The 21,340-nt window shown below is 32.3% G+C and overlaps 2 protein-coding genes across 4 annotated transcripts in view; one reads left to right on the forward strand and one right to left on the reverse strand.

Annotated features, from left to right (window-relative positions):
• Positions 1-15,805, forward strand: part of LOC123659393 (heparan sulfate 2-O-sulfotransferase pipe) — an 82,783-nt gene extending 66,978 nt beyond the window's left edge. Inside the window, exons 3-9 of the mRNA XM_045594608.1 lie at positions 2,606-2,694; positions 3,326-3,539; positions 6,445-6,583; positions 9,639-9,795; positions 14,710-14,834; positions 15,228-15,382; positions 15,576-15,805. Of these exons, the coding sequence (XP_045450564.1) occupies positions 2,606-2,694; positions 3,326-3,539; positions 6,445-6,583; positions 9,639-9,795; positions 14,710-14,834; positions 15,228-15,382; positions 15,576-15,805 (1,109 nt within the window). The remainder of the gene's footprint in view (positions 1-2,605; positions 2,695-3,325; positions 3,540-6,444; positions 6,584-9,638; positions 9,796-14,709; positions 14,835-15,227; positions 15,383-15,575) is intronic.
• A 2,222-nt stretch (positions 15,806-18,027) lies between these two features.
• Positions 18,028-21,340, reverse strand: part of LOC123659669 (glycogen-binding subunit 76A) — a 52,315-nt gene continuing 49,002 nt past the window's right edge. For all 3 annotated transcript variants that reach the window (XM_045594867.1, XM_045594865.1, XM_045594866.1), the window contains exon 2: positions 18,028-20,710. In XM_045594867.1, coding sequence (XP_045450823.1) covers positions 19,076-20,704 — 1,629 coding nt within the window. In that variant the 5' untranslated portion in view covers positions 20,705-20,710 and the 3' untranslated portion in view covers positions 18,028-19,075. The remainder of the gene's footprint in view (positions 20,711-21,340) is intronic.

A 21,340-nucleotide genomic window follows, 5' to 3' on the forward strand; every position in this document is an offset into this window, starting at 1 on the left:
ATTATACAGAATTTTTTTTTAGTTTTCTTATTTAAGAAACGAATTTTACATTTTTGAAGAACACCTGTGTCCTTGTAGAATTATCCAGTTTATTGCAGTCATTTGGAAATTATGCGCGTAGATACAAATTTATGAACGCGAATTATGTACGCGGCGGTTCATTTTTTAGGGCTCCGTACCTCAAAAGGAAAAAACAGTACCCTTATAGGATCACTTTGTTGTCCGTCTGTCTGTCAAGACCCTTTTTCTCAGGAACATGTATCATGTATCAAGCTGAATTTTATATCAAATACTCAAGTCTACTGTCTCTTAGAGCTGTGAAAAAATCAAACTTCTAAGCCAACGCAATCATAAGTTGCAGCCGTTTATGCTAGAAATTTTCGACACTCGCAAGGGAATCAAAACCTAGAGGGTATTTCCTGTGGACTCAGAATTTCGAAATTTTGTACGAAGCAACCTCTTATAGCACAGATAAAGGAAAAATGCAAAAAGCAAAATTTTTTAATTACATCACAAAATAAAAATATCTTTAATAATTTTTTGACGGAACCCTCAGTGCGCGAGTCCCGATCGCACCTGGCCGGTTTTTTTTTATTATTTATATATCGTTACCTCTAAAAAGGATAAACTCTTATATCTGTATTAGTGATCCGGACATACAGACGTAAGCAAAAATGCCAAGCCCACGACTTAGCTCCTTTTGACCTGTTCGTTAATTTGTTATAAACGTGGTACTCATTCATAAGCGCGCAAAAATCAATTGGGTTGACGTCTGGGCCAGCCCGTTGTCATTTGGTTTATTTATTTTACTTTATTACAAACTTTACTAAGTAGTGAATCGAAAATCGACTAAAATCCATACAGCCTCATCTATTGCCTTTAAAATATATAAGGAACATTGTGAAGGTAGGAGTAAAAATAACAAATATCAAATAAAAAAAAATAATACTAGTTAAATAGTTTACCCTAGCATTAACAACAATAAACTATCTACCCAAGTGTTTCAGTATTTTGGACTACCAGAGCACAAGCCTTGTTAGGTCTTTTTTATATGTTCACAAACTAAAACGAATAGTAAAGTTCTGAAACTTCTGAACAAAGGTTAGGTTATTTCACTTGCATATAAAATAAAATAAAAATAGTTTTGTCAAATAAAACCTTTTCAAACAAAGACTTGCAACTATATAAAAAAACTGCTTGTGTTTTATTGCTTATTTCACATTTTGTTTAAATACCTTTTACGTTGTTTGTGTTAGTAGTAAAATATTTAACTTTCTTATTCCTCATTACATATTTTGTACAGGAAATTTACATTTAATTAACTTCTTTTCTTTAGCGTTAAAATCTAAATGAAATGAAAAATTAATAAACAAACATCAAAATAAAGTTCTGCTAACTTACACTAATTAAGCTCGTTTCTTAAATAACTTTTTAAACCGAGAACTTGAAAAAAAAATAAGTATAATAAATCGGTGTCGTGCGAAGAGTCAAATTTCATGTTGTCCGTATTTAGTAAACATAAAAAAGTATATTAATGCCCTAATATCCCTACGTACGTTAAAAACAGAAATACATATCATTATCATCACATATTGAGATGATGTTACTTACAACATTGTTGTTATTCAAATTTATGCATCACATATTGAGATGAAGTTACAATATTGTTGTTATATAGGATTGAAGAGAATGTTAAAACTCATTTTCAACGGTCATTCTATTGCTAAAAATATAAACTGAATTATATTAATCCTTTTAGAGAAGGTATGTACAAATTAACGTCGTGAATTTTGTATCAGTTATTTGTTGATAGAAAATTCAATATATACGTTATGAGAATAAGCTTAAAAATTAAATTACTTATTATACAAATACACACTGAACTTTTGATTCAACAGTGCTCATGTATGTAATTTATTTAATAACCATTAAATTATTATTAAAAAAAACCAAGTCACTGGCCTTTCGAATACATTATTTTTTTCAAACTTACGTCAAGCTATCGATGCTTAATGCTACCACTACATTATCATGTGGATGCAAATTATTGGTTTTCAATACATAAATTAGACACCTAATTTGTAAATGCGGTGCATTATCTATCTCTAGTACTCGTGAGAGCTGAACGCTATTATTACACAGCAATAATAGTCACGGATACTTTTTTTCTGGGTACTCAGTTTTTTTTTTCTCTTAAGGAACTTTGATCTAAGGCATGAAATTGGTCATATCTATGTCTAAAAACTTGAATAGAATTTTACGTGTTTTTACACTTTACAGTTAAAGCTTACTCATTAGTATTAGTAGAAATAAAAATAAATAGGTAGGTATATATTATGATCTGGAATGTATAGAATTGCGCTAAAAAATCGTGAATAATTAAGACTCATAACAGTACAGTTTCATGAAATTTTCTGATTTTTACCTTATACAAAGTAGAGATACTACAAAACTTTACCTCTTCTCTCTCTTGAGTTTAGCGTTTCTCAACATTTAGCGATTCATTTTATTTATATACGTTTGGAAAAACCTGGAAAAAAAATGGAAAAATATGATATATTAAATATAGTAATGTACAGTTCTACATTAATAAATATTTGTGTAGGAATCCAGACAGACCGCGCAGAGCACGCTTATGCGTCTGCGCAGGAGTACAAAGAGGCGCTGGAGGCTATAAGAAGAAATACTGGCGCTGTAAGTAGTACTTAGTACAATTTAATTTATAAACAAACAAGTTTAAATTTGATAAAAGATATTTATCATTACACTGTTCGAAACTAATCATATTAGTTTACACAATACAATTGATGTAATAAATAAACCTATAGGTAAAAGAACTATACAAAAAATAAGTAATTTTTTTATGAGGAAGTACATTATTTTTGATTGCTCAGTTTGTAATGTATTGAGTACAACTAATATCGTACAACTAGTTGTCACCCTGTGGTAGCTATTCGACCATAATTCATTTAAATTATTAGTTTGAACAATAAAGAAAAGAGTATACATATGTATGTGCCAAATACATGGTAGTGAGTGTAATGTTTTTTTTTTTTTTATTGATTTAATGTATTTTTATACATAATTAAAAATATATATATTAGCATTCTGCACTTCTTCTCTATACAAACTATAAGTGTGCGAAATTTCATACTCCCCAGTCCGCGCAATTTTCGTGAAAAGGTGTACAAAGCTTTTGCTTCACGTATTAATATATAGTTTTTCTTTTCTAGAAACACATCCCCATACACAAATATATGGATAAATGGATACACTTACCGTAACTAGTTCAATCAAAAATTTATTAATTTATAATTTTTCGTAGGAGCGCAGTAGGCCACAACGTACCCTCGAATCGGAGATCACTAGATCAGAAGAAGTGGACCAGGAATTGCACGAGGAAGTGCTCCCAGATCCTTGGGAGTTGAATAATACGGCGCGAGCTGATGTTGAGCTTTTATTTTTCAACCGAGTACCCAAGGTCGGCAGTCAGACCTTCATGGAGCTACTGAGGAGGTTATCTATCAGGAATCAGTTTGGTATGTATATAATAGTGAACAAATATTACCTACTTTAATTAATTCTCACTATTTAACATGCATGAAGTTATCTTTTAATTATTTTATACTAGCTATGCCCCCAACCTCGTCCGCGTGAAATAATGACTTTGGACAACATTTTTTGGATATATCTTTTGGTTTATTTTAGATATCAGAATAGCTCTAATATTTTGTGTCTTATCGCAAACTTATAAAATATCCTCATAAACCTTCCATATTTCCATACAAACTTTTATCTTCTATTCTCCATTGTTGTTTTACACCCTTGACGGTAAAACTTTTGCAAAGTTTGAATGTCATATTTATTTATATCAAATATCAAAGCTCTAAAAATGACGAAACATCCATACAACTTTTCATCCCCACCTTTTAACCCCTTACACCCGGTTTTTTGCATTAAAAAGTAGCCTATGTCCTTTCTCAGCCTCTATAGTATCTTTATACCAAATTTCACTTCAATCGGTTCAGTAGTTTTGGGGTGAAAGCCTGACAGACAGACAGACAGAGTTACTTTCGCATTTATAATATGATTATGGATTAAAACGTGTAATTTAAAAGAACCTTAAAGAAAGAAATAACCAACTTTTATAGAACTTTTAATATATTTTCTTAGTACATTAGTTGTTAATTAAATCATTATCATTACTTCAGCCTAATACAGTCCACTGCTGGACATAGGCCTCCACAAGTTCGTACCGAAAATGACGTAAACTCATGTGTTGCCCATAGTCACCACGCTAGGCAGGTGAGTTGGTCACCGCAGGGCTGGCTTTGTTGCACCGAAGACGCTGCTCTTCTTCGGCCCGCGTATTTCAAAGCCAGCAGTTGGATGGTTAGCCCGCCATCGGTCGGCTTTTCAAGTTCCAAGGTGGTAGTGGAACTGTGTTATCCCTTAGTCACCTCTTACGACACCCACGGGAAGAGAGAGGGAAAAAAAAAAAATGTAGATTAGATTAAGAACCGGTCGGTGGACTCACGTCTCTTTTGAAGACATTAAAAACAAACATAGTCTGACTTGAACAGCGATGTTGTTGACTAACGCCTACCTTGAAATAGAGAAAAAATAAAAATAAAAATTTGCATGTATTAGAGTAAAAAAGGACATGGGTTCATAAGCCCGTGGATGTATAAGACTTGTTAAAAAAAAAATAAATAAATAAATAAAAGAGAGAGAGGGTGGCTATATTCTTACTGCCGTAGCCACACAGCAAATTAATTAAATATCATGTTATAAAACATAATTTGTATGAAAGTGATTATAATAATAATATCCAACAAAAAGTTGATTGCTTTACATTTAGTATTTAATTATAAAGTAACAAAATTTCACCTTGTCGAATATAAAATAATCATAGATTTTTGATAACAATTCAATTTTAGCTCAACATAACGTTAAGCATAATGGGAATAGTCTCGTTCATAAAATGTACATCTTTAGCGCCATCCGCACGATGCATGTTTAACTGAAAATATAATCAATTATTTATAGCATATTCTCGCGGAAACAATAAAGACCATACACGCGAACTCAACATAAAGCTTATTCTTCAGAGAGCCAAGAACAGCTGCCAAGATATGAGATGACTATCGACTCTCACAATGCATTTCACCCATAAATTTTTCCACTCTTACTTAATTGAATGTACGAGTAGGTTCTTTAAAGGAAAGTAAACTGTTAAAATGCTCATTATTGTCGGCGAGATGGACGACTTATGCTGATGGTGTAAAATTCATAATACAAGTATTATTCATTAAAGTTGTTTAGTATTACATAAGTACAATGTCACTTCGGATGAATAAACATTTATAACAATATATTATACATAAATAATTTCTGATAATTATATCCTTGTGTGTCCTCATTGAGCTTTGATAACACGTAAAGCTGTCAATCCTGGTATCAAAAGATACTGACAGCAACCGTTAAATATTGTATGAAAGGTATCCATCCGCCTACGCGCAGTTGTGCAGCGTGGTGAATATACATAAACATTTTCCCCCCTCTTCTCCCCTATGGAGAATAGACCTATGTGCAACCACTGCTGGACTTGTCCCATTGGACAGGCCGAACCTATCTAATCAATCAATCATAAGAATACAAAAATATAATACCAATGGGGATACAAGAATCTTTCAAACATTGGCTCTTACAGTAGAGCGCTGCGTTGGTACCTATTTTTATGAGTATATTTGATGACCCGAGTAAGTGATTCTAAGTAAAAATATCCATAATATTTATCGACAGCATCAAAGAAAGCCACAGCCATATTGCTGACTTGAACATATAAAACAGCAAAGGAAGAGATGTATTCGTCTTAATCCTTTTATTAGGGGAAGGTAACAAGAATAAAACTAAAAAAGTAAATTAAATATTTCTGTTAAGGTTATAAGATCTGTCAAGAGGGTGCCCTTAAGTTTTTTTTTTTTTTTTTTTTAATAAAATGAATGACAAACTATGTTATAAATATTATTTTAAATTATATTGTAATTTCGTACATTGTTTTCAACGCCACCTGTGGTAAATGTTATTTTAATTTTATTAGCCCTAGATACAAACTGAGATAACCTCATCTCTATATGCTAGAATAATACCAATGTAAAATAACTATTCATTTTTATAAAATTAATCTGAAGACGTTATAGGTTTAGAGATCAATAAAACATCGAGACTGCTAAAAAGAGTAATCCCAGTAATCAATTATTTATTTATTATTTTATACTTTATTGTACACCACAAATATATTACAAACTACAAACAAAGCATAAAGATAGTTACAAACAATGAAGTACAATGGGCGGACTTATGGCTAATTAGCCATTTCTTCCAGACAACCCATACATCAATTATATAATACACAAAATTTGAATTTAATGAATTCTGCAGGCTTCCACCGCGACGCCGTCCAACGCGTGGAGACAATACGCCTGGCGCCCGCAGATCAGCAAGTGCTCGCGGGCCTCGTGTCTGCGCACACGCCGCCAGCCTCCTACATAAAACACGTTTGCTATACTAATTTTACCAGGTAACTAGTAATAGAATATGTACCTATAATGAAAATAAGATATTTTTTAACTTTTATTTATAATTTTTATTTGTACCACTAAATGTAAATAAAGTATATTTAAATTTTAATAATAAAATTATTATCAAAATGTATTAATTACGCATTCCTTTCATTATTTATTAATGACTAGCATTGCGCACAGGCTTTGCACGGGTAATTAAAAAAATTACAATTTTTTTTTTTTTCTTAAGCATAATGTAGCCTATTTCACCTCATATTGAAAGAATTTTTCAAATCGGTTTAGTAGTTTCGGAGCCTATTCAATGCAAACAAACAATCAAATCTTTCCTCTTTATAATATTAGTACAGAAATACTGTTAAAATGTTGAATGTTAATGACTCAAGTATACTTACATTAGTTTAAGAACTTGGTTATTAAGGTTAAATAAAAAGCGTTTATTACTTTTTGCTTTTCAGTTTTTTTGGCGGTTTCATTATTTTGATAGAAAGTTTTTATTTTTTGTTTGAACATGTAATCTTAGAGTGTTTTTTTTAAATCTATTTTGTATTATTATTACATTAAAAAAAAAGTGCGATTAAATAAAACAGTAACCAAAAGATATGAGTAAACCTATGAGTAACGATCGCTATCAGTTGTACATAATAACAACCGAAACCGACCGATTGCTTAACGTGCTCTCCGAGGCATGGTGGGGAGACCCATAAGGACTAACAACCAGGCGGAAAATTATAAGTTTTATAAATACAAATATCCATTCTAAGCGGGAATAGAACCTGCAACCGTCGGTGTTTATACGCCACCGACATGAGATACGCACCATATGTTGAAAGCAATAGAATAATAACATTGAGCGATCTACTTAAATTAATGCTAATATCTGCCAACACTGCTAAATATTTACTACTGAAATAGTAAAGGGGAAACGAAGGGTTCCTCTAGTATATATAAAAAGAAGTATGTATAAAAAGAAACATTAGGTACATACTTTTGTAATAATAAAAACAAACTTATTTCAAGACACACTGTATCTATAACGGTTTTAGCAAAACCTGACCCTTTTCTTACAGATATTAAAACAATATTACCATAATTATAATAAGCAGTTTAGCTATGAATTGTAAATATAGCAAGACTTTCTCTAACGCGCAAAAACACAAAACATAATTAGGAACATACGCTGGATAAATTTTAATAATAAAAACTAAATTGCGAGCATCAATCAAAATGTAGCCGTCGTTGTCGGCAGACGTAACAATAATAATTAAAACGAATTTAAGCGCCAGAATATAAAAAATACAAACTAAACTAATTTAATAAATTTTACACAACATACATCATTTATAACTTCTTTATCTCTACAAGCAAATATATAATAATAAACTAAATTTATCTTAAGTGCGGATACAAAAAGATTTTTTTCATTTGGTTTAAAAGATACTAAACCAAATTTAAAAGGCGTTTAATCAGTGACAAAATTTCGTGTCATGGAACGAAACACTAAACCATCCCAGTTAAATAATTAGGTATATTTTGATGCTTTTTAGTTACAACGCAATATTTGTATTATCCACTTGTACCTTCCTTATCACTGAAGAGGAATGCGGATGACGACAAAGCGTCTGGCTACCGAGGTATCGACAGATGTAGCGTTGTGAAAATAGATAAATACCGAGATTAATCTGAGAGCCTTGCTACTGTAACGTATTTTATGCTTTCTCAGTTCCTAGACGTTACTTTTATCTTCTTTTATTTAAACTCTCTTACATTACCAGTAGGACAGTATTCTTTGTCGGAGGCACAGAAACACGCACACACTATACAAATACAAAGTTAAAAAAGCCAAATTTTTATGACCCTCGACGCTAGTATTACAGTAAGTCAGTAACTCTTTGTCATAATATGTTTTAATTGCTCTTAATTCCTTCAAAAGCAAATTTTTATCGTTTACATCAACCATAAGTTATGTGGTTTTTGCCCAAGTCAAAGTGTTGCTAGATTTAATTATGAAGAACTTTGGATAAAAGTGTAATTCGGTTATAATGCAAATATTTAGTACAGTTAAAAAGTGTAAATTTATAATAAATTTACTAGATACTCTGTGGTATATTCGCACGTATTTGTGAGAATTTTTATTGTTGTGTTGAAGGTAACTTTAATGCCAATTTCTATATTTTTTATTTACTACATTATATACGTATATATGTACACACACACACACACACGCGGTCGTCTGTTCCTAAAGTAAGCAACTTAATACTTGTTTTATGTATACATGACATCATCTATTAAATAAATAACTGAAAAAGAAATTACACGATTAGGAGCACAATTTCAAAAACTGCGCAAAAATATTTAAAACATATAAATTTTTGTTGGTGTAAAGTTAAATTAAATAATAACACACAAGATCAATTTTGGTAATTCCAAACTCAATTCATTCTTGCTTGTAAGTATTTTTTACATTGCTACAGTATGTTCACATCTTAGGTGTAAATGATTAATGATAATAATCGGCATTTATTGTACAGATGATTAAGCAGTCACCCGCCATAGAAATAGATAATTACGTTTAGAAAATGTTCGTGTTCTCAAATTACTCTATTGTTAAGATTTTAATCTTGGAAATGAAGAAAACTTTATTACGTTTGTCCATAACCTAAATAAAGATGTTTCTATAATATTTAAAATTAAACTTCTGTGGCAACAGTATATTTACATGCAATATCCCCTGATTTAGTTCGAAAATAAATCTTGGGCAAATTGTAAACTAAAGCTACAACGATTCGAGACGTTGGAAACGTTTTAGTACACGTATAACTAACACGATAATAAAATGTATAACACATATAACACACATAACACAATAATAAAAAACAGATTGAGTATTATAAGTCTATTATTTAAGTGTCTAATGTTATTATGGAATAGATGAGTGTGTGTGGATGCTTTCCACTACACTCATACATTTTAATCAAAAGCTTTGTATATTTCTTATTATAAGTATGAAAATCCACTTAAAATCATTACACAATCATTTCTTTTATATTTCAGATACGGTTACCCGTCGCCAATCTACGTGAACGTGGTACGTGACCCCGTGGAGCGGGTAATATCATGGTACTACTACGTGCGGGCCCCATGGTACTACGTCGAGCGCAAGAGAGCATTCCCCGATCTGCCTCTGCCTGATCCAGCTTGGTTGAAAAAGGTATCTGATTATTTGTAATAATTACAAATATTTATATGTTTTTATTTCAAATAACAGCGTTCTCTTGCAATCTACGTATTAACTTACAAAGATTTTTTACTGTAGGTGTACGTTGTTAAAGCCTCGGTCAGAAGCTTGCAATATAATTAATAATTATATTCATTCAAAAATATATTTTTGAAACATCAATCAATCACTTTGCCTCATATTGAAAATTCATCTTCCATCCGCCGAGTAGGTACAAAAATGGGACACCGTCATTAACATTTTAACGCAAAAAATTTCGAGCCTGAAACATTGATTCAAAACCATTCATTCATTCAAAACCAAGCCTTATTATAGGACAGGAGTCATCATTATCTTATATCATAGTTTAGCATGCAAAGCGAGGAATCATCACATGCCGCGAACCCATTCCCCGCTTGTTGTTCATTAGCCCCGGTCGGTCGACGCGGACGTCAATTTGCAGATCAATAGGGTAACAATCAGTCACGCGCTGCTTGTAAAAACGCTTCACACTTCACACCGGATGTTTTTTATCGATTTAAATGACTCGCAAACCTTTCGAATGAATGCGGCGAAGGTCCATTGATGCATTATGAAGGTCTAGGCGAAGTCCTTGCAAAGTAGAGTTACCTACTTCTGAGTTACTTCAAATCAAAGAATATAGTACTCTCTACCGAGAGCTTCAAATGAATATACCTTCAAATTCTTTCATAAGAATTATTATTAATATCATTATAATATCATTAGTATATTTTAAAATATACTTTTTAATATAGTAAATAAATTCATTATTGGCTGAAGGTACCTTTATAACGCTGTTTGAGCATACATAAATAACGCTGTTTGAGCATACAGTCGCTACAGATTCCCTCCAACTATTTGCAGCAAATAGAACAAAAGTTCGTTAAACGTTCTTATGACTTTTTTTATTTTCTCGTTAAACTGTATTAGTATATTTATTTCCGGTCTAGTTGTTCGTCCTTGTGGGTCTCCCCGTGCCTCGGAGAGCGCGTTAAGCTTTCGGTCCTTACTCATATGCTTCGCTTCAGCCTGTAATATCCCAATGCTGGGCATAGGCCTCTTTCCCCATGTAGAAGAAGTGAAACAGTGGGATGTTACAGGCTGAAGATGGCTATAAAGATGTACTTAATAGTACTTTAATCAACTTATTCAGTTTATTCACAGCAGAAGTAATGCGCTCATAATCACATTTTGTAGATTAAAAATCCCATACTTTTTATCATCTCGGGAGCAGCGAACCCTTACACAATGTTTTATTTTTTACAGCTTCCAAAAAACTTGTATCGTCTTTACGGTAGCGACAAATTGGTTTTATTAATCGTGAAAAATATTCTCGATAAAAACACATTTACAAATTGAGCGTTAAGGCGACAATGATAATCGATCAAATCTTTCCTTTATGCGGAAATGTAATAATATTATGACGTTTGATGGATTGAATTGAACAGGACAATATTTTTCATTACCGCTCGTGACTCAAAAGAGCCCGTGACGGATAACTATTGTCGGTTAATAGTGCGCGTGCGCGGCCACTATAAAGATCTTCTCAGATTGATGATCTATCAGCAAGATTCATCGTTAATTTCTTGTATTCGATTTTGAAGAGTTTTGTTACGGTTTATATTTTTCACGTCAACCAAAGTATAATTCTTTAAAAATGCATTCAATAACCTGAGTTGAAATTTTTTCGTGTTCCTTAGAAGGACCGGGACGGGGCATGCCCGATCTGGACCGGATAATGTATGGTAAGGCATACTGGATCAGGACCCGGTCCAGTCCAGATCAGGATATCCTGAAAGAAATAACACGAACTGAGCCTGAATCGCGCTATTCATGTTTTTAAGCGCGCTTAGTATATATACAATTATCAGACAGTCTAGCAGGGAGTCCATTTCTACACAGTGGAGCAGTCGTAAGTAATAGGAAATAGTTAATTAGTAGTTAATTATTAGAAGCTAATAAATAAAATTTAATTAATAATAATGATTAATTAATAACATAAAAATAAATAAAGTAATTAGTATTTAAAGTTAAAACATAAATGAATAATACATTGGAAAAAATAAACGGAAATAAATATCATAATAATTATGTTAAGTAACATATTTAGAATATCAATTAGCTTTTTTTTGTTAAACATTTTTTTCAAGAATATATCCGTATACCGGTATTTTTTAAAAGGACCGGACTGAACCGGCTGTTCAGAATGAGATGAGATTTCCTGATCTGGACCCTATCAGGAAATCTCATCTCATTCTGATCAGGTCCAGACTCATCATCTGCGTTACATGCCTTATCTAGTCCTGATCAGGCATGCCTGGTTCGGTCCTTCTAAGGAGGACGAAAAAAATTCTACTCGGGTCCTTGATTATATTTTACATCAGGCTGTCCTTATCTGAACCGGACCAGGTCCTGATCCAGTATGCCTTACCATACTTGATTATATTTTACATCAGGCTATCCTTGTTTGGACCAGGCCTCATTCCATCCTGATCCGGTCCAGATACATGATCTGGTTGAGATTGACTTTTTTTCTAATCGGGTAGACACTATAAGACTATACCTTATAAGATAACATATATTTGTAAGAACCATATTTTATGCCATTCAGCCATACATTTATTATTTTTAAATATTTATCCGTTTTAAATTGTGAAAAGATTACATAGATCACACAAATCTGAAAATGGAACTATGTATTTGTTTAAAAAAATAAGATAATACCTATGTTTTCAATATTTAGAGAAGTACCACATTCTTTAATTGCTTATTTTGAATGTTATTTAGATTTAGACGGTTGATAGCTACATATATGTATGTACTATGAGTAGGTATGTTATTACAACGCTAATAAGTGTAGAAAAGGTAATGCTGACAACGATTGCACGTGGCTCTTAGTTTTTTCTCGTTAATTATTGTCTATTGTTAAACAAAATGTTCACAGCAGCTATTTATTTATACAGACAGGACAAGACGCGATGTAATGGCAAAAAATAAATTAGTTTTGATGCAACAAAAAATATGATGTTCTAATTAGAGTTTAAAATCGTCTTATGTACCTGTTCTGATTTGATTTTAATAGCAATCAACTGTAAGGATAGGGTATTGTCCTGTACGCTAGTGCTTACTAACAAGATTTTTTACCTAATTCATTCAAGAAATAATTTAATTTTTTTTTTTTTTTTTTGTATTGGATAATATGTTGACTACATTAATTGTTAGGTATTATATTCACTCTAAGTAGATACAACAAAATTTGTTGTTATAATACCTATAACCATTCTTTTAATAAAAGATTTAGCACAGTTTTATTCTTTTTTTTTCATATACTTATATAAAATTGTGAAATCATAAATTATCATTTTTTAGAATACTTAGGCCTTTTATTTTAACAACGACTTTTTGAAATGTTTTACTAAACAAGATTATTGTTTGTTCATATTTATATAAAAATAAAAGCTTAAATATCCTAAAAACTTACACTTAACCTATTCATAAATAAATTAATTTCATCTGACATAAATCAGTTGAAAGCAGTTTACAGTTTCATATAAAAGCCTGAAGTGCAGTCATTTTGAGGATGATGGTAAAAACTTGTAATATTTTACTGCTTGTCGATTGTTATGAGAAAATCAATCACGAGCGTATCCAATCTAGCTCTTTTTGGATAATGAAAATTTGAAACCGTTTTTACCTAAATAATGCCTAGGTATTATGGTCTAATAAAATAGCTTGAATTTCGTTTCTACGTTGATATTCCAAATTAATAGAAGCAGAAAAGCAGTTTACGACAAAATAGTGATCCTAAAATATCTATAAGTACTTACTTTATTTTTTATTTAATATATAAATGTTCTGATCTAAATTCATCTATAAATATTGTTTTCCTAGACTTTGATTTCGTAAACAAATATTATTAATTCCATATGTATGTAGGACGTAGGTCAAATTAATTGATTTATTCAATGACTTTATTACATTTGCGTATAGGATGTATTTAAATCAAGTACCAACGTGAACCATTATAGCTATTGAATTTCGTAATTTATCTTTATGAGATATCGAGAAAATTACATAGGTATAGAGAAGTACCACATTCTTTAATTGCTTATTTTGAATGTTATTTAGATTTAGACGGTTGATAGCTACATATATGTATGTAGCTCTACCTACTATAATTAGAGGAATACGAAAATACTATCTTCTACTATATTTCACTATCTTCATGATCAACATTACGAATGAAATTATAGATACAAGCTTTTACACAATAACAAAATACTTCTTTTTAACCGACTTCTAAAAATGGAGGAGGTTCTCAATTCGATTGTATTTTTATTTTTATGTATGTTTACCTCAGAATTTTTGTACTGGGTCGAACGATTTCGATGATTCTTTTTTTAATCAAAAGGTGGTTGGTGGTTGTCATGTGGTCCCATTTAAATTTAAACGAGATCTATCACGGATCGCGCGTATATAAATCGTTTTTTTTTTTTTCGTTTGCGAGAAAATAAAATTATTAACGCAATTAGCCAAAAAACGGTCATACGTGTCGCCTACCTATTGTTAGGTATCACTGTCACCTATAAACCAATATGACATCAAGTTACTAATAATATATGTACCTATTAGACATAAATTCAACGCATTGTTGCTAAGTTCATAAAAATATAAAGGAGTGTAAGAGAAAGATAAGAAAACAAAAATGGTTTGAATTTCGGTTCAGTTATTCATATCACAAAAAGCTATCATAGCTAATTAACGTCTAGTTTTTGTGAGACCAGGGTGCTTCGCTAGATGCAAGCAGTAAACGAGTTAAACGATTTAAAAAAATATTTGTTCACTGTTGTATATTTGTTAAGTATAAATAATGTTATTCTTTTCTAGGATTTTGAAACGTGCGTCTTGAGTGGTGACCGCGAATGCCGCTATCTAGAGGGCGAGACTCACGAGGGTATCGGCGACCATCGCAGACAAACCTTGTTCTTCTGCGGTCACGACCCGCAGTGCACGTGAGTTATCTCTCATCTTTTTATATTTTGATTATAATGGCGTCTTGACAGGCCTTTATTATACGACATGAGTTATTTGTGTTACTTTGCTTTATCCTATGATTCACGTATCTTGTACATAGATCGTCCCACGTTGTTTAATAAGCGTTTAATTCCAGTAGGTACTATTAAGCGTAATAAAATAACTAGGTATATCACTCTTTATTAGAAAAGGGGTTCCTTCGTCTTTTTGTTACTGCTTTCACTTTCCTTGGAAAAATAATCTCTTAACCTTTATAATATTGATAACTAAATAAATTATATAAATATTTTAACAATATAATAAAGAATTTACTATATCTTCAATGTTGACATATTTTCCTTAATCGTTGATTTGACATGTTCTTCTTTCAGACCATTCAACAGTTTAGAAGCCCTTCAACGAGCCAAGCGGGTCGTGGAACAGCAATACGCAGTCGTTGGGGTCCTTGAAGACATGAACTCAACGCTAATAGCCTTGGAGCGGTATATCCCGAGATTTTTCACCGGAGCTTTAAGAATGTATTGGGGTAAATATTAATTTGTTTATTATCATTACTTATACTAGTTACATATTATCATTTAAAACTATAACAAGTAAAAATGTTTATAAATACTACTGGAATTACATTTATAGCAACAGCAAGACATATACATTACATTTATATCTCGTAATATTAGTCAATAATAGGTATGTATAATAATTTAATAATTTCTTTCCAGAAGAACTAAACAAATTCAACCGTATTAATCGCAACGCGTTCAAGCCTCCGGTCTCAGAAGCAGTAAAGCAGATCGTGCGCGCAAACTTCACACGAGAAATAGAGTTCTACGAATTTTGTAAACAAAGACTACATATGCAGTTAAAGGCTCTCAAAGATTCCTTAATCACGCTGCCTGAGAGTCCAGTAACTACAAACAGAAGAATAGAAACAAACTATAATTCACTATAAAAAAAAACAGACTGCTTGTAAATTGAAATTATGTTTAAAATGTTTAAAGTGTGTGTAATTGATAAATATTGTTGAATTGTTTTATCAACGGATATTTTGAATTTTGAAACCAATTTTAATGGCATTACTGTAACTGCTAGTGACATCTGTTAACTTGTTAGAAGACTATATACTATGTAAGCTTAGTTACGCCATCTATTGTAAGTTTTTGTAACTCTTATTATAAGTTTCACTCTTGATTTCATTAATTTAAATGATTACTAAGGGCCGATTTCACCAGTTGTGAATGACGCTATTTGATGGATGACAATATCCAACAGATAAAAGTTTTTGATCTATTATTCTTTTTAACCGACTTCAAAAAAAGGAGAAGGTTACTCAATTAAGCTCTGATCCTTCTCCACATGGGGAAAGAGGCCTATGCCCAGTAGTGGGATATTACAGGCTGTAGCGATACTCAATTCGAACGTATATATATATATATATATATATATATATATATATATATATATATATATATATATATATATATGTTCGGGGATAACTCCGTCGTTTATCAACTGATTTTGATAATTCTTTTTTTGTTGGAAAGAAGATATCCCTAGTATGGTACCATGATAAGGAAACCAGGATCTGATGATGGGATCCCAGAGAAATCGAGGGAAACTCTCGAAAATCCGCAAACTTTTGACTAGGTGTACCGATTTTAATAATTTTTAATTTAATCGAAAGCCGATGTTTATCATGTGGTCACAATTAAATTTCATCGAGATCTGATTACAACTTTTGGAGTAATCTTTGATAATGCGTATTAACTTGACTATTTATTCGTCTACCCACGTTGTATTACTTGTCGATATAATTGAAGTCGGTTTTTCTTCGTTTGCCTGCTAACACAATTATTCACCATCGAATTCCACTTTATATTTGAGATATTTCTATTCGCAAATATGTATCTAAAACTTGTAATTTATTAATTGAGGTGAAACAACTCATTTAATTACATAGATTAATGTTTTAAGTAATATTATAATCAAAATAAGTTATGAACACCAGACCCAAGCCTGTAAATATAAATACTGTTATTTATTAGAAACGATTAAATATTCCATTGCATTAAAAATTAAAATAATTGTTATCGTCTTTAAGATATTTATAATATTTTTATATGATATTTAAGATTAAATATATTATTCACAAGCACTAATCCCATTGGATGTTTATAAAAAAAGATTAACGCCGAAATTAATTATAAATAAATAACAACATACTTAAAGAAAAAAACATAAAATATTCTTGACTGCTTATCTGAATAAATAATTACTCATTAATGTCATAACTATAAGAACTATTAACTTATACAAAATTAAGACGCTGACTACCTTTATAGTTATCCTTGTATAATGATTTGAGACATGTCATTTACTTAACTAATAGTTAAAGCCTAATATAATTTATATTTAATACTGTAATTTTATATGTAGCTTATAAAAAATTGGCTTTTATTCAGACTGTTGTAAATTATATTTTTCTTTTATCTTAAAGTTTGTTTAATATAAGTTTTATTATATTCACTTATTTATTAACAGTATCATTCAATCATTGTGATATGTTTAGTCTTTAAAAGGTATTAAATATACTTATAGAAAATGTTAAATTATAAATTCTTTTATTTAGAGGTTGACTATAAGCTTATTAAATTTTATTGAAACTATTATCAGGCGCGGATCCAGCCCTCAAAAAAGGTTGTGGTTACAGCAACCCGAAAAGCGATCGAATGCGAGTCGGAGTACGAACTCGCTCAATCATGCGCATGACGTATAAGCGACTAATGAATTTCATTATTTCTTTTTTTTCCGCACATCAGTATTTTAATATGTAAGTATGGAAATAATCACTGGAAGGAAGTCAGACATGGTTATAATTCGGTTTCTAGTAAATACTAAACCAAAGTTAATCAATATTTAATAATTTTAATACTGTTAGCGTTTATTATCATCAGCCTATCGATTTCAATGTGACGTTACAAGTACATTAGGATTGTGGATATGTCCACTACTATCATTTCAAAGGTAGAACTAAAATAACGAAAAATTTATTTCCACAATGGTAATTACTTCATATACATTCATTATATATCATAACATTTTCTCTTGATATTTACATAATTTTTATGTAATATATTGTGATCGAAATAGGATATTAGAAATTAAACACCAAGCTGTAAATATTATGCACATTCATTTATTCGAAGATTTATTGCTAAAACAGGTGTCAAATGTAACAATATAAAATAATAAAATAGGGTTCTCGTTCTATAAAATAATTATTAATATGGCCACATTACAAAATTTCAGGTACATACAAAATAAAAAACATAGTAATAAATATTATTAGTAATTTCAATTAGTCTCATTTTAAAATAGTTTCTCAGGGACCGATATAACAGTTTATCTAAATTCTCGTGTGTGATGAGATATGAATCGATTTGTCATGATTCTGTAATTATAAAAATATAAAATATTATATCGATTTAATAACATTATCGAGCACAGACAGTTTTATAGATGCCACTAAGGACACTTAATTAGTAACTGACATCGATGTAGATAACTATTGTAACAATTCATAAAATATTGTAAAAACCTAACAATAGCTAATTCTGTCATATATTTAATTTTTTTATCAATATATTTATTTATCTAATTTCGTAGTTAACGTGAATAAAACCTCACCAGCTAAACGTTTTCTTGAGATAAAGATATTTAATACGGCTACAGTTTCGTAAAAAGACTTATTAAAATATTAATATTTAAATTAATATCATTCAGAATTTATCTCTCGATATATTTACACAGGAACAGAGGGCGGCTCACGCCTCGCTATCTACACACTCCTCGGTACCCAGTATTGCTTCTTTATCGTCCACAGGACACCGTATTACAAAGTAATAGTACCTACGTAAAACTCTACAAAGGAAATTGTTGCGGCAAATGGCACTCTACACGAGTCAACTCGTAGTTATATATCCTACGCCTAATCTAAATTGTATATCACAAAAATTATACGACGCAAGCCTCAATCATTCTTCCTTAGCCCTCGATGGACGCGCCGCAGCAGTTAATACAGGCACAGGAATGTGATCAGCTACGTTCGTTTCCGCGAGCCGCTTGAGGACACGCAGTCGGACCGAGACCTGCCGGACTTCTCGCTTTGAATCGCTACCGACGCTCGACATGAACTATACACCTTCCGTGTTATGACACTGATTCAGTAGAAGGACGGATGCCAGTCCACGGAGGGGTGCAGTGTCCCTGATGACGAAGGTGTGGATGACACTGCGCCCAGCGCTAAACAATCGAAAGCGTAGTTAGCTCCATTGTTACTGTCCCAGAATTGTTGACCTTTACATTGAAATCTCACAGCCAATTCTAATCTCTGCCCCGATGAAATGCATGGTGCATATAACACAAACTGAAAACGATCTGAGTAACCATCGCATGACCCTTGCACGTACATCGCCTGTAAGTCTGTGAATGTCTTCCAACGATTCATAGTGTAGCGAATGTGTACAGTCTTATGAAAGTCTAAGTTTCGTACTCGAACAGAGCCGCATATTGTAACATGAACTCCGTCGCAGACGCGCGAGCTTTCCAAACAAACATTTTGTTTTTCTAATTTTTCAGTGACATCGCGTGGTAGTTGGAATAAAGGAACTAATGTTAAAGCACCGAAGCGCGAGGCAGGTCGGGCCGGTGGCGAACTTTGTACGTCACAACCACTAAGATCATCGTAAGCAGATTTTGGAATAACTGGTATTTCATCCATAAATGTCTTTACATCAGCCAAATCGAGTCCTAACACATCGGCAAATCGCACGATTTTTTTTCGACCCGGCGTTCCGGGTGGCGTTTTTCCACTTTTTAGAGAAGAGCATCTACGAACTCGTTGCGGCTTATCATCTTCTGATTCATCTTCCGCTTTTGTCTCCGCTTTAAGCAATGAAGGATTAATTTCAGGAGTAGGTGATATTTCTTTATCGATAGGAACTTCACTGGTAACTATTTCTGCTAAACCATTACTTACACAGACGTTACTTTCGTTTAAGTCGTTTAAATTCAGATTTTCAACGTTTCCTGTTAAAAAATCTTCTTCGTTGAGCGTATCAGTATCAGTAATTGACAAATTATCAACAGCATCGGTTATATCACACTGTGCAGATTGATGTAAATCATCGATAGGATCAGAGGGATCACTTTTTGCTGATTCAAATTCTGAGTCGCTATCTATACCTGAATTTGACTGATGAATCATACTTAATCGATCTGCCGCTTTTGGGGAGGTGAGCTGTAGCGCAGAATCAATTTCATCGTAACTGTTTTGCCGAGAACAACCCTCAAAAGTTATTGGAGAATATAGAGGTTTGTCATTACCATTTTCTCTCGATACAGGTTGTAGTTTAACGGGGGATTCCGAAAAGAATGCTGTAGAAAATTTGAACCCATTTTTATCTTTGTCTGGTTGTTTGAGCATTAATTTACTTTGTTCTTTAAGTTGTGGATCTGTATCAACATCATAAAAAGTCGGATCTGTATTTTCATGTTGTCTTCCTAGATATGATGGCTCATATGCATCTGTAGGACTAGACGGACTTTCGCATTCAAGTTCAAAATCATAAAAGGTTTTTATGTCCTGTTGCACGTGTGTGGAGCTGGTTGGTTGATGGACAGAATTATCGCCAGTAGTAAGCCACCTATTTTCAGATTCATCTTCTTCAGTAGCTCCGAGACTGCGTAGTCGTGAATGTAAGTCCCGAGCGAACGCGGCGGCACGACCGCGACACGACATCGGCAGCAATGATGTCAAGCCGCACGGCGACCCGGTGCGATCACTGCTCATCTGCGTCTGGAAAAAACAAAAAGTAAAATTTAATTTAAGTGAAAAACAGTTCCAGTTTTTTTGTATCAATTTTTTGTTATTGAGGTAGGACACAGGAGGAAATATTTTGTTCAAAACGACTCTGGCCCGACTGGAGAAGTACCTCAACTTTACAGAAGATCACGGCTAAATGATACTGATCGCAAGTAGTGGTGTGTTCCTGAGGTGAGTAGGGTTGCCAAAGCTTCTGGGAAAGGTCAGGGATATGGGTGGCAACGCAATGCTCCTGGTGTTGCAAGCGACCATATGGTACGGAATCCGCTTACCATTTGGTACCGTACTATTGTTTGCTACTATAATGGTATAACAAAAATTGTGTATTATTTTAACAAATAAGTCTATAGAGAACTTAATTTCTTTTTGAACATAATTACTTATTACTATTACATACGCATAACTCACAGTTAGCTAATAACTACCTACATGTTAATGCTTAAAGACTGAATTTCAAGTGTGAACGACCTCGATAAGATAACACACGTAGGATCAGCACGCATTGCTGCGTAGATAGCGAGATAGTAATGATGAAATTAAAATAAAGTGACAAATAAGACATAACATTTTACTAATATTCTCTTTATATAATCAGTACCTGGC

Source organism: Melitaea cinxia, chromosome 14 (genome assembly GCF_905220565.1).
Source record: "Melitaea cinxia chromosome 14, ilMelCinx1.1, whole genome shotgun sequence".
NCBI classification, from domain to species: domain Eukaryota; kingdom Metazoa; phylum Arthropoda; class Insecta; order Lepidoptera; family Nymphalidae; genus Melitaea; species Melitaea cinxia.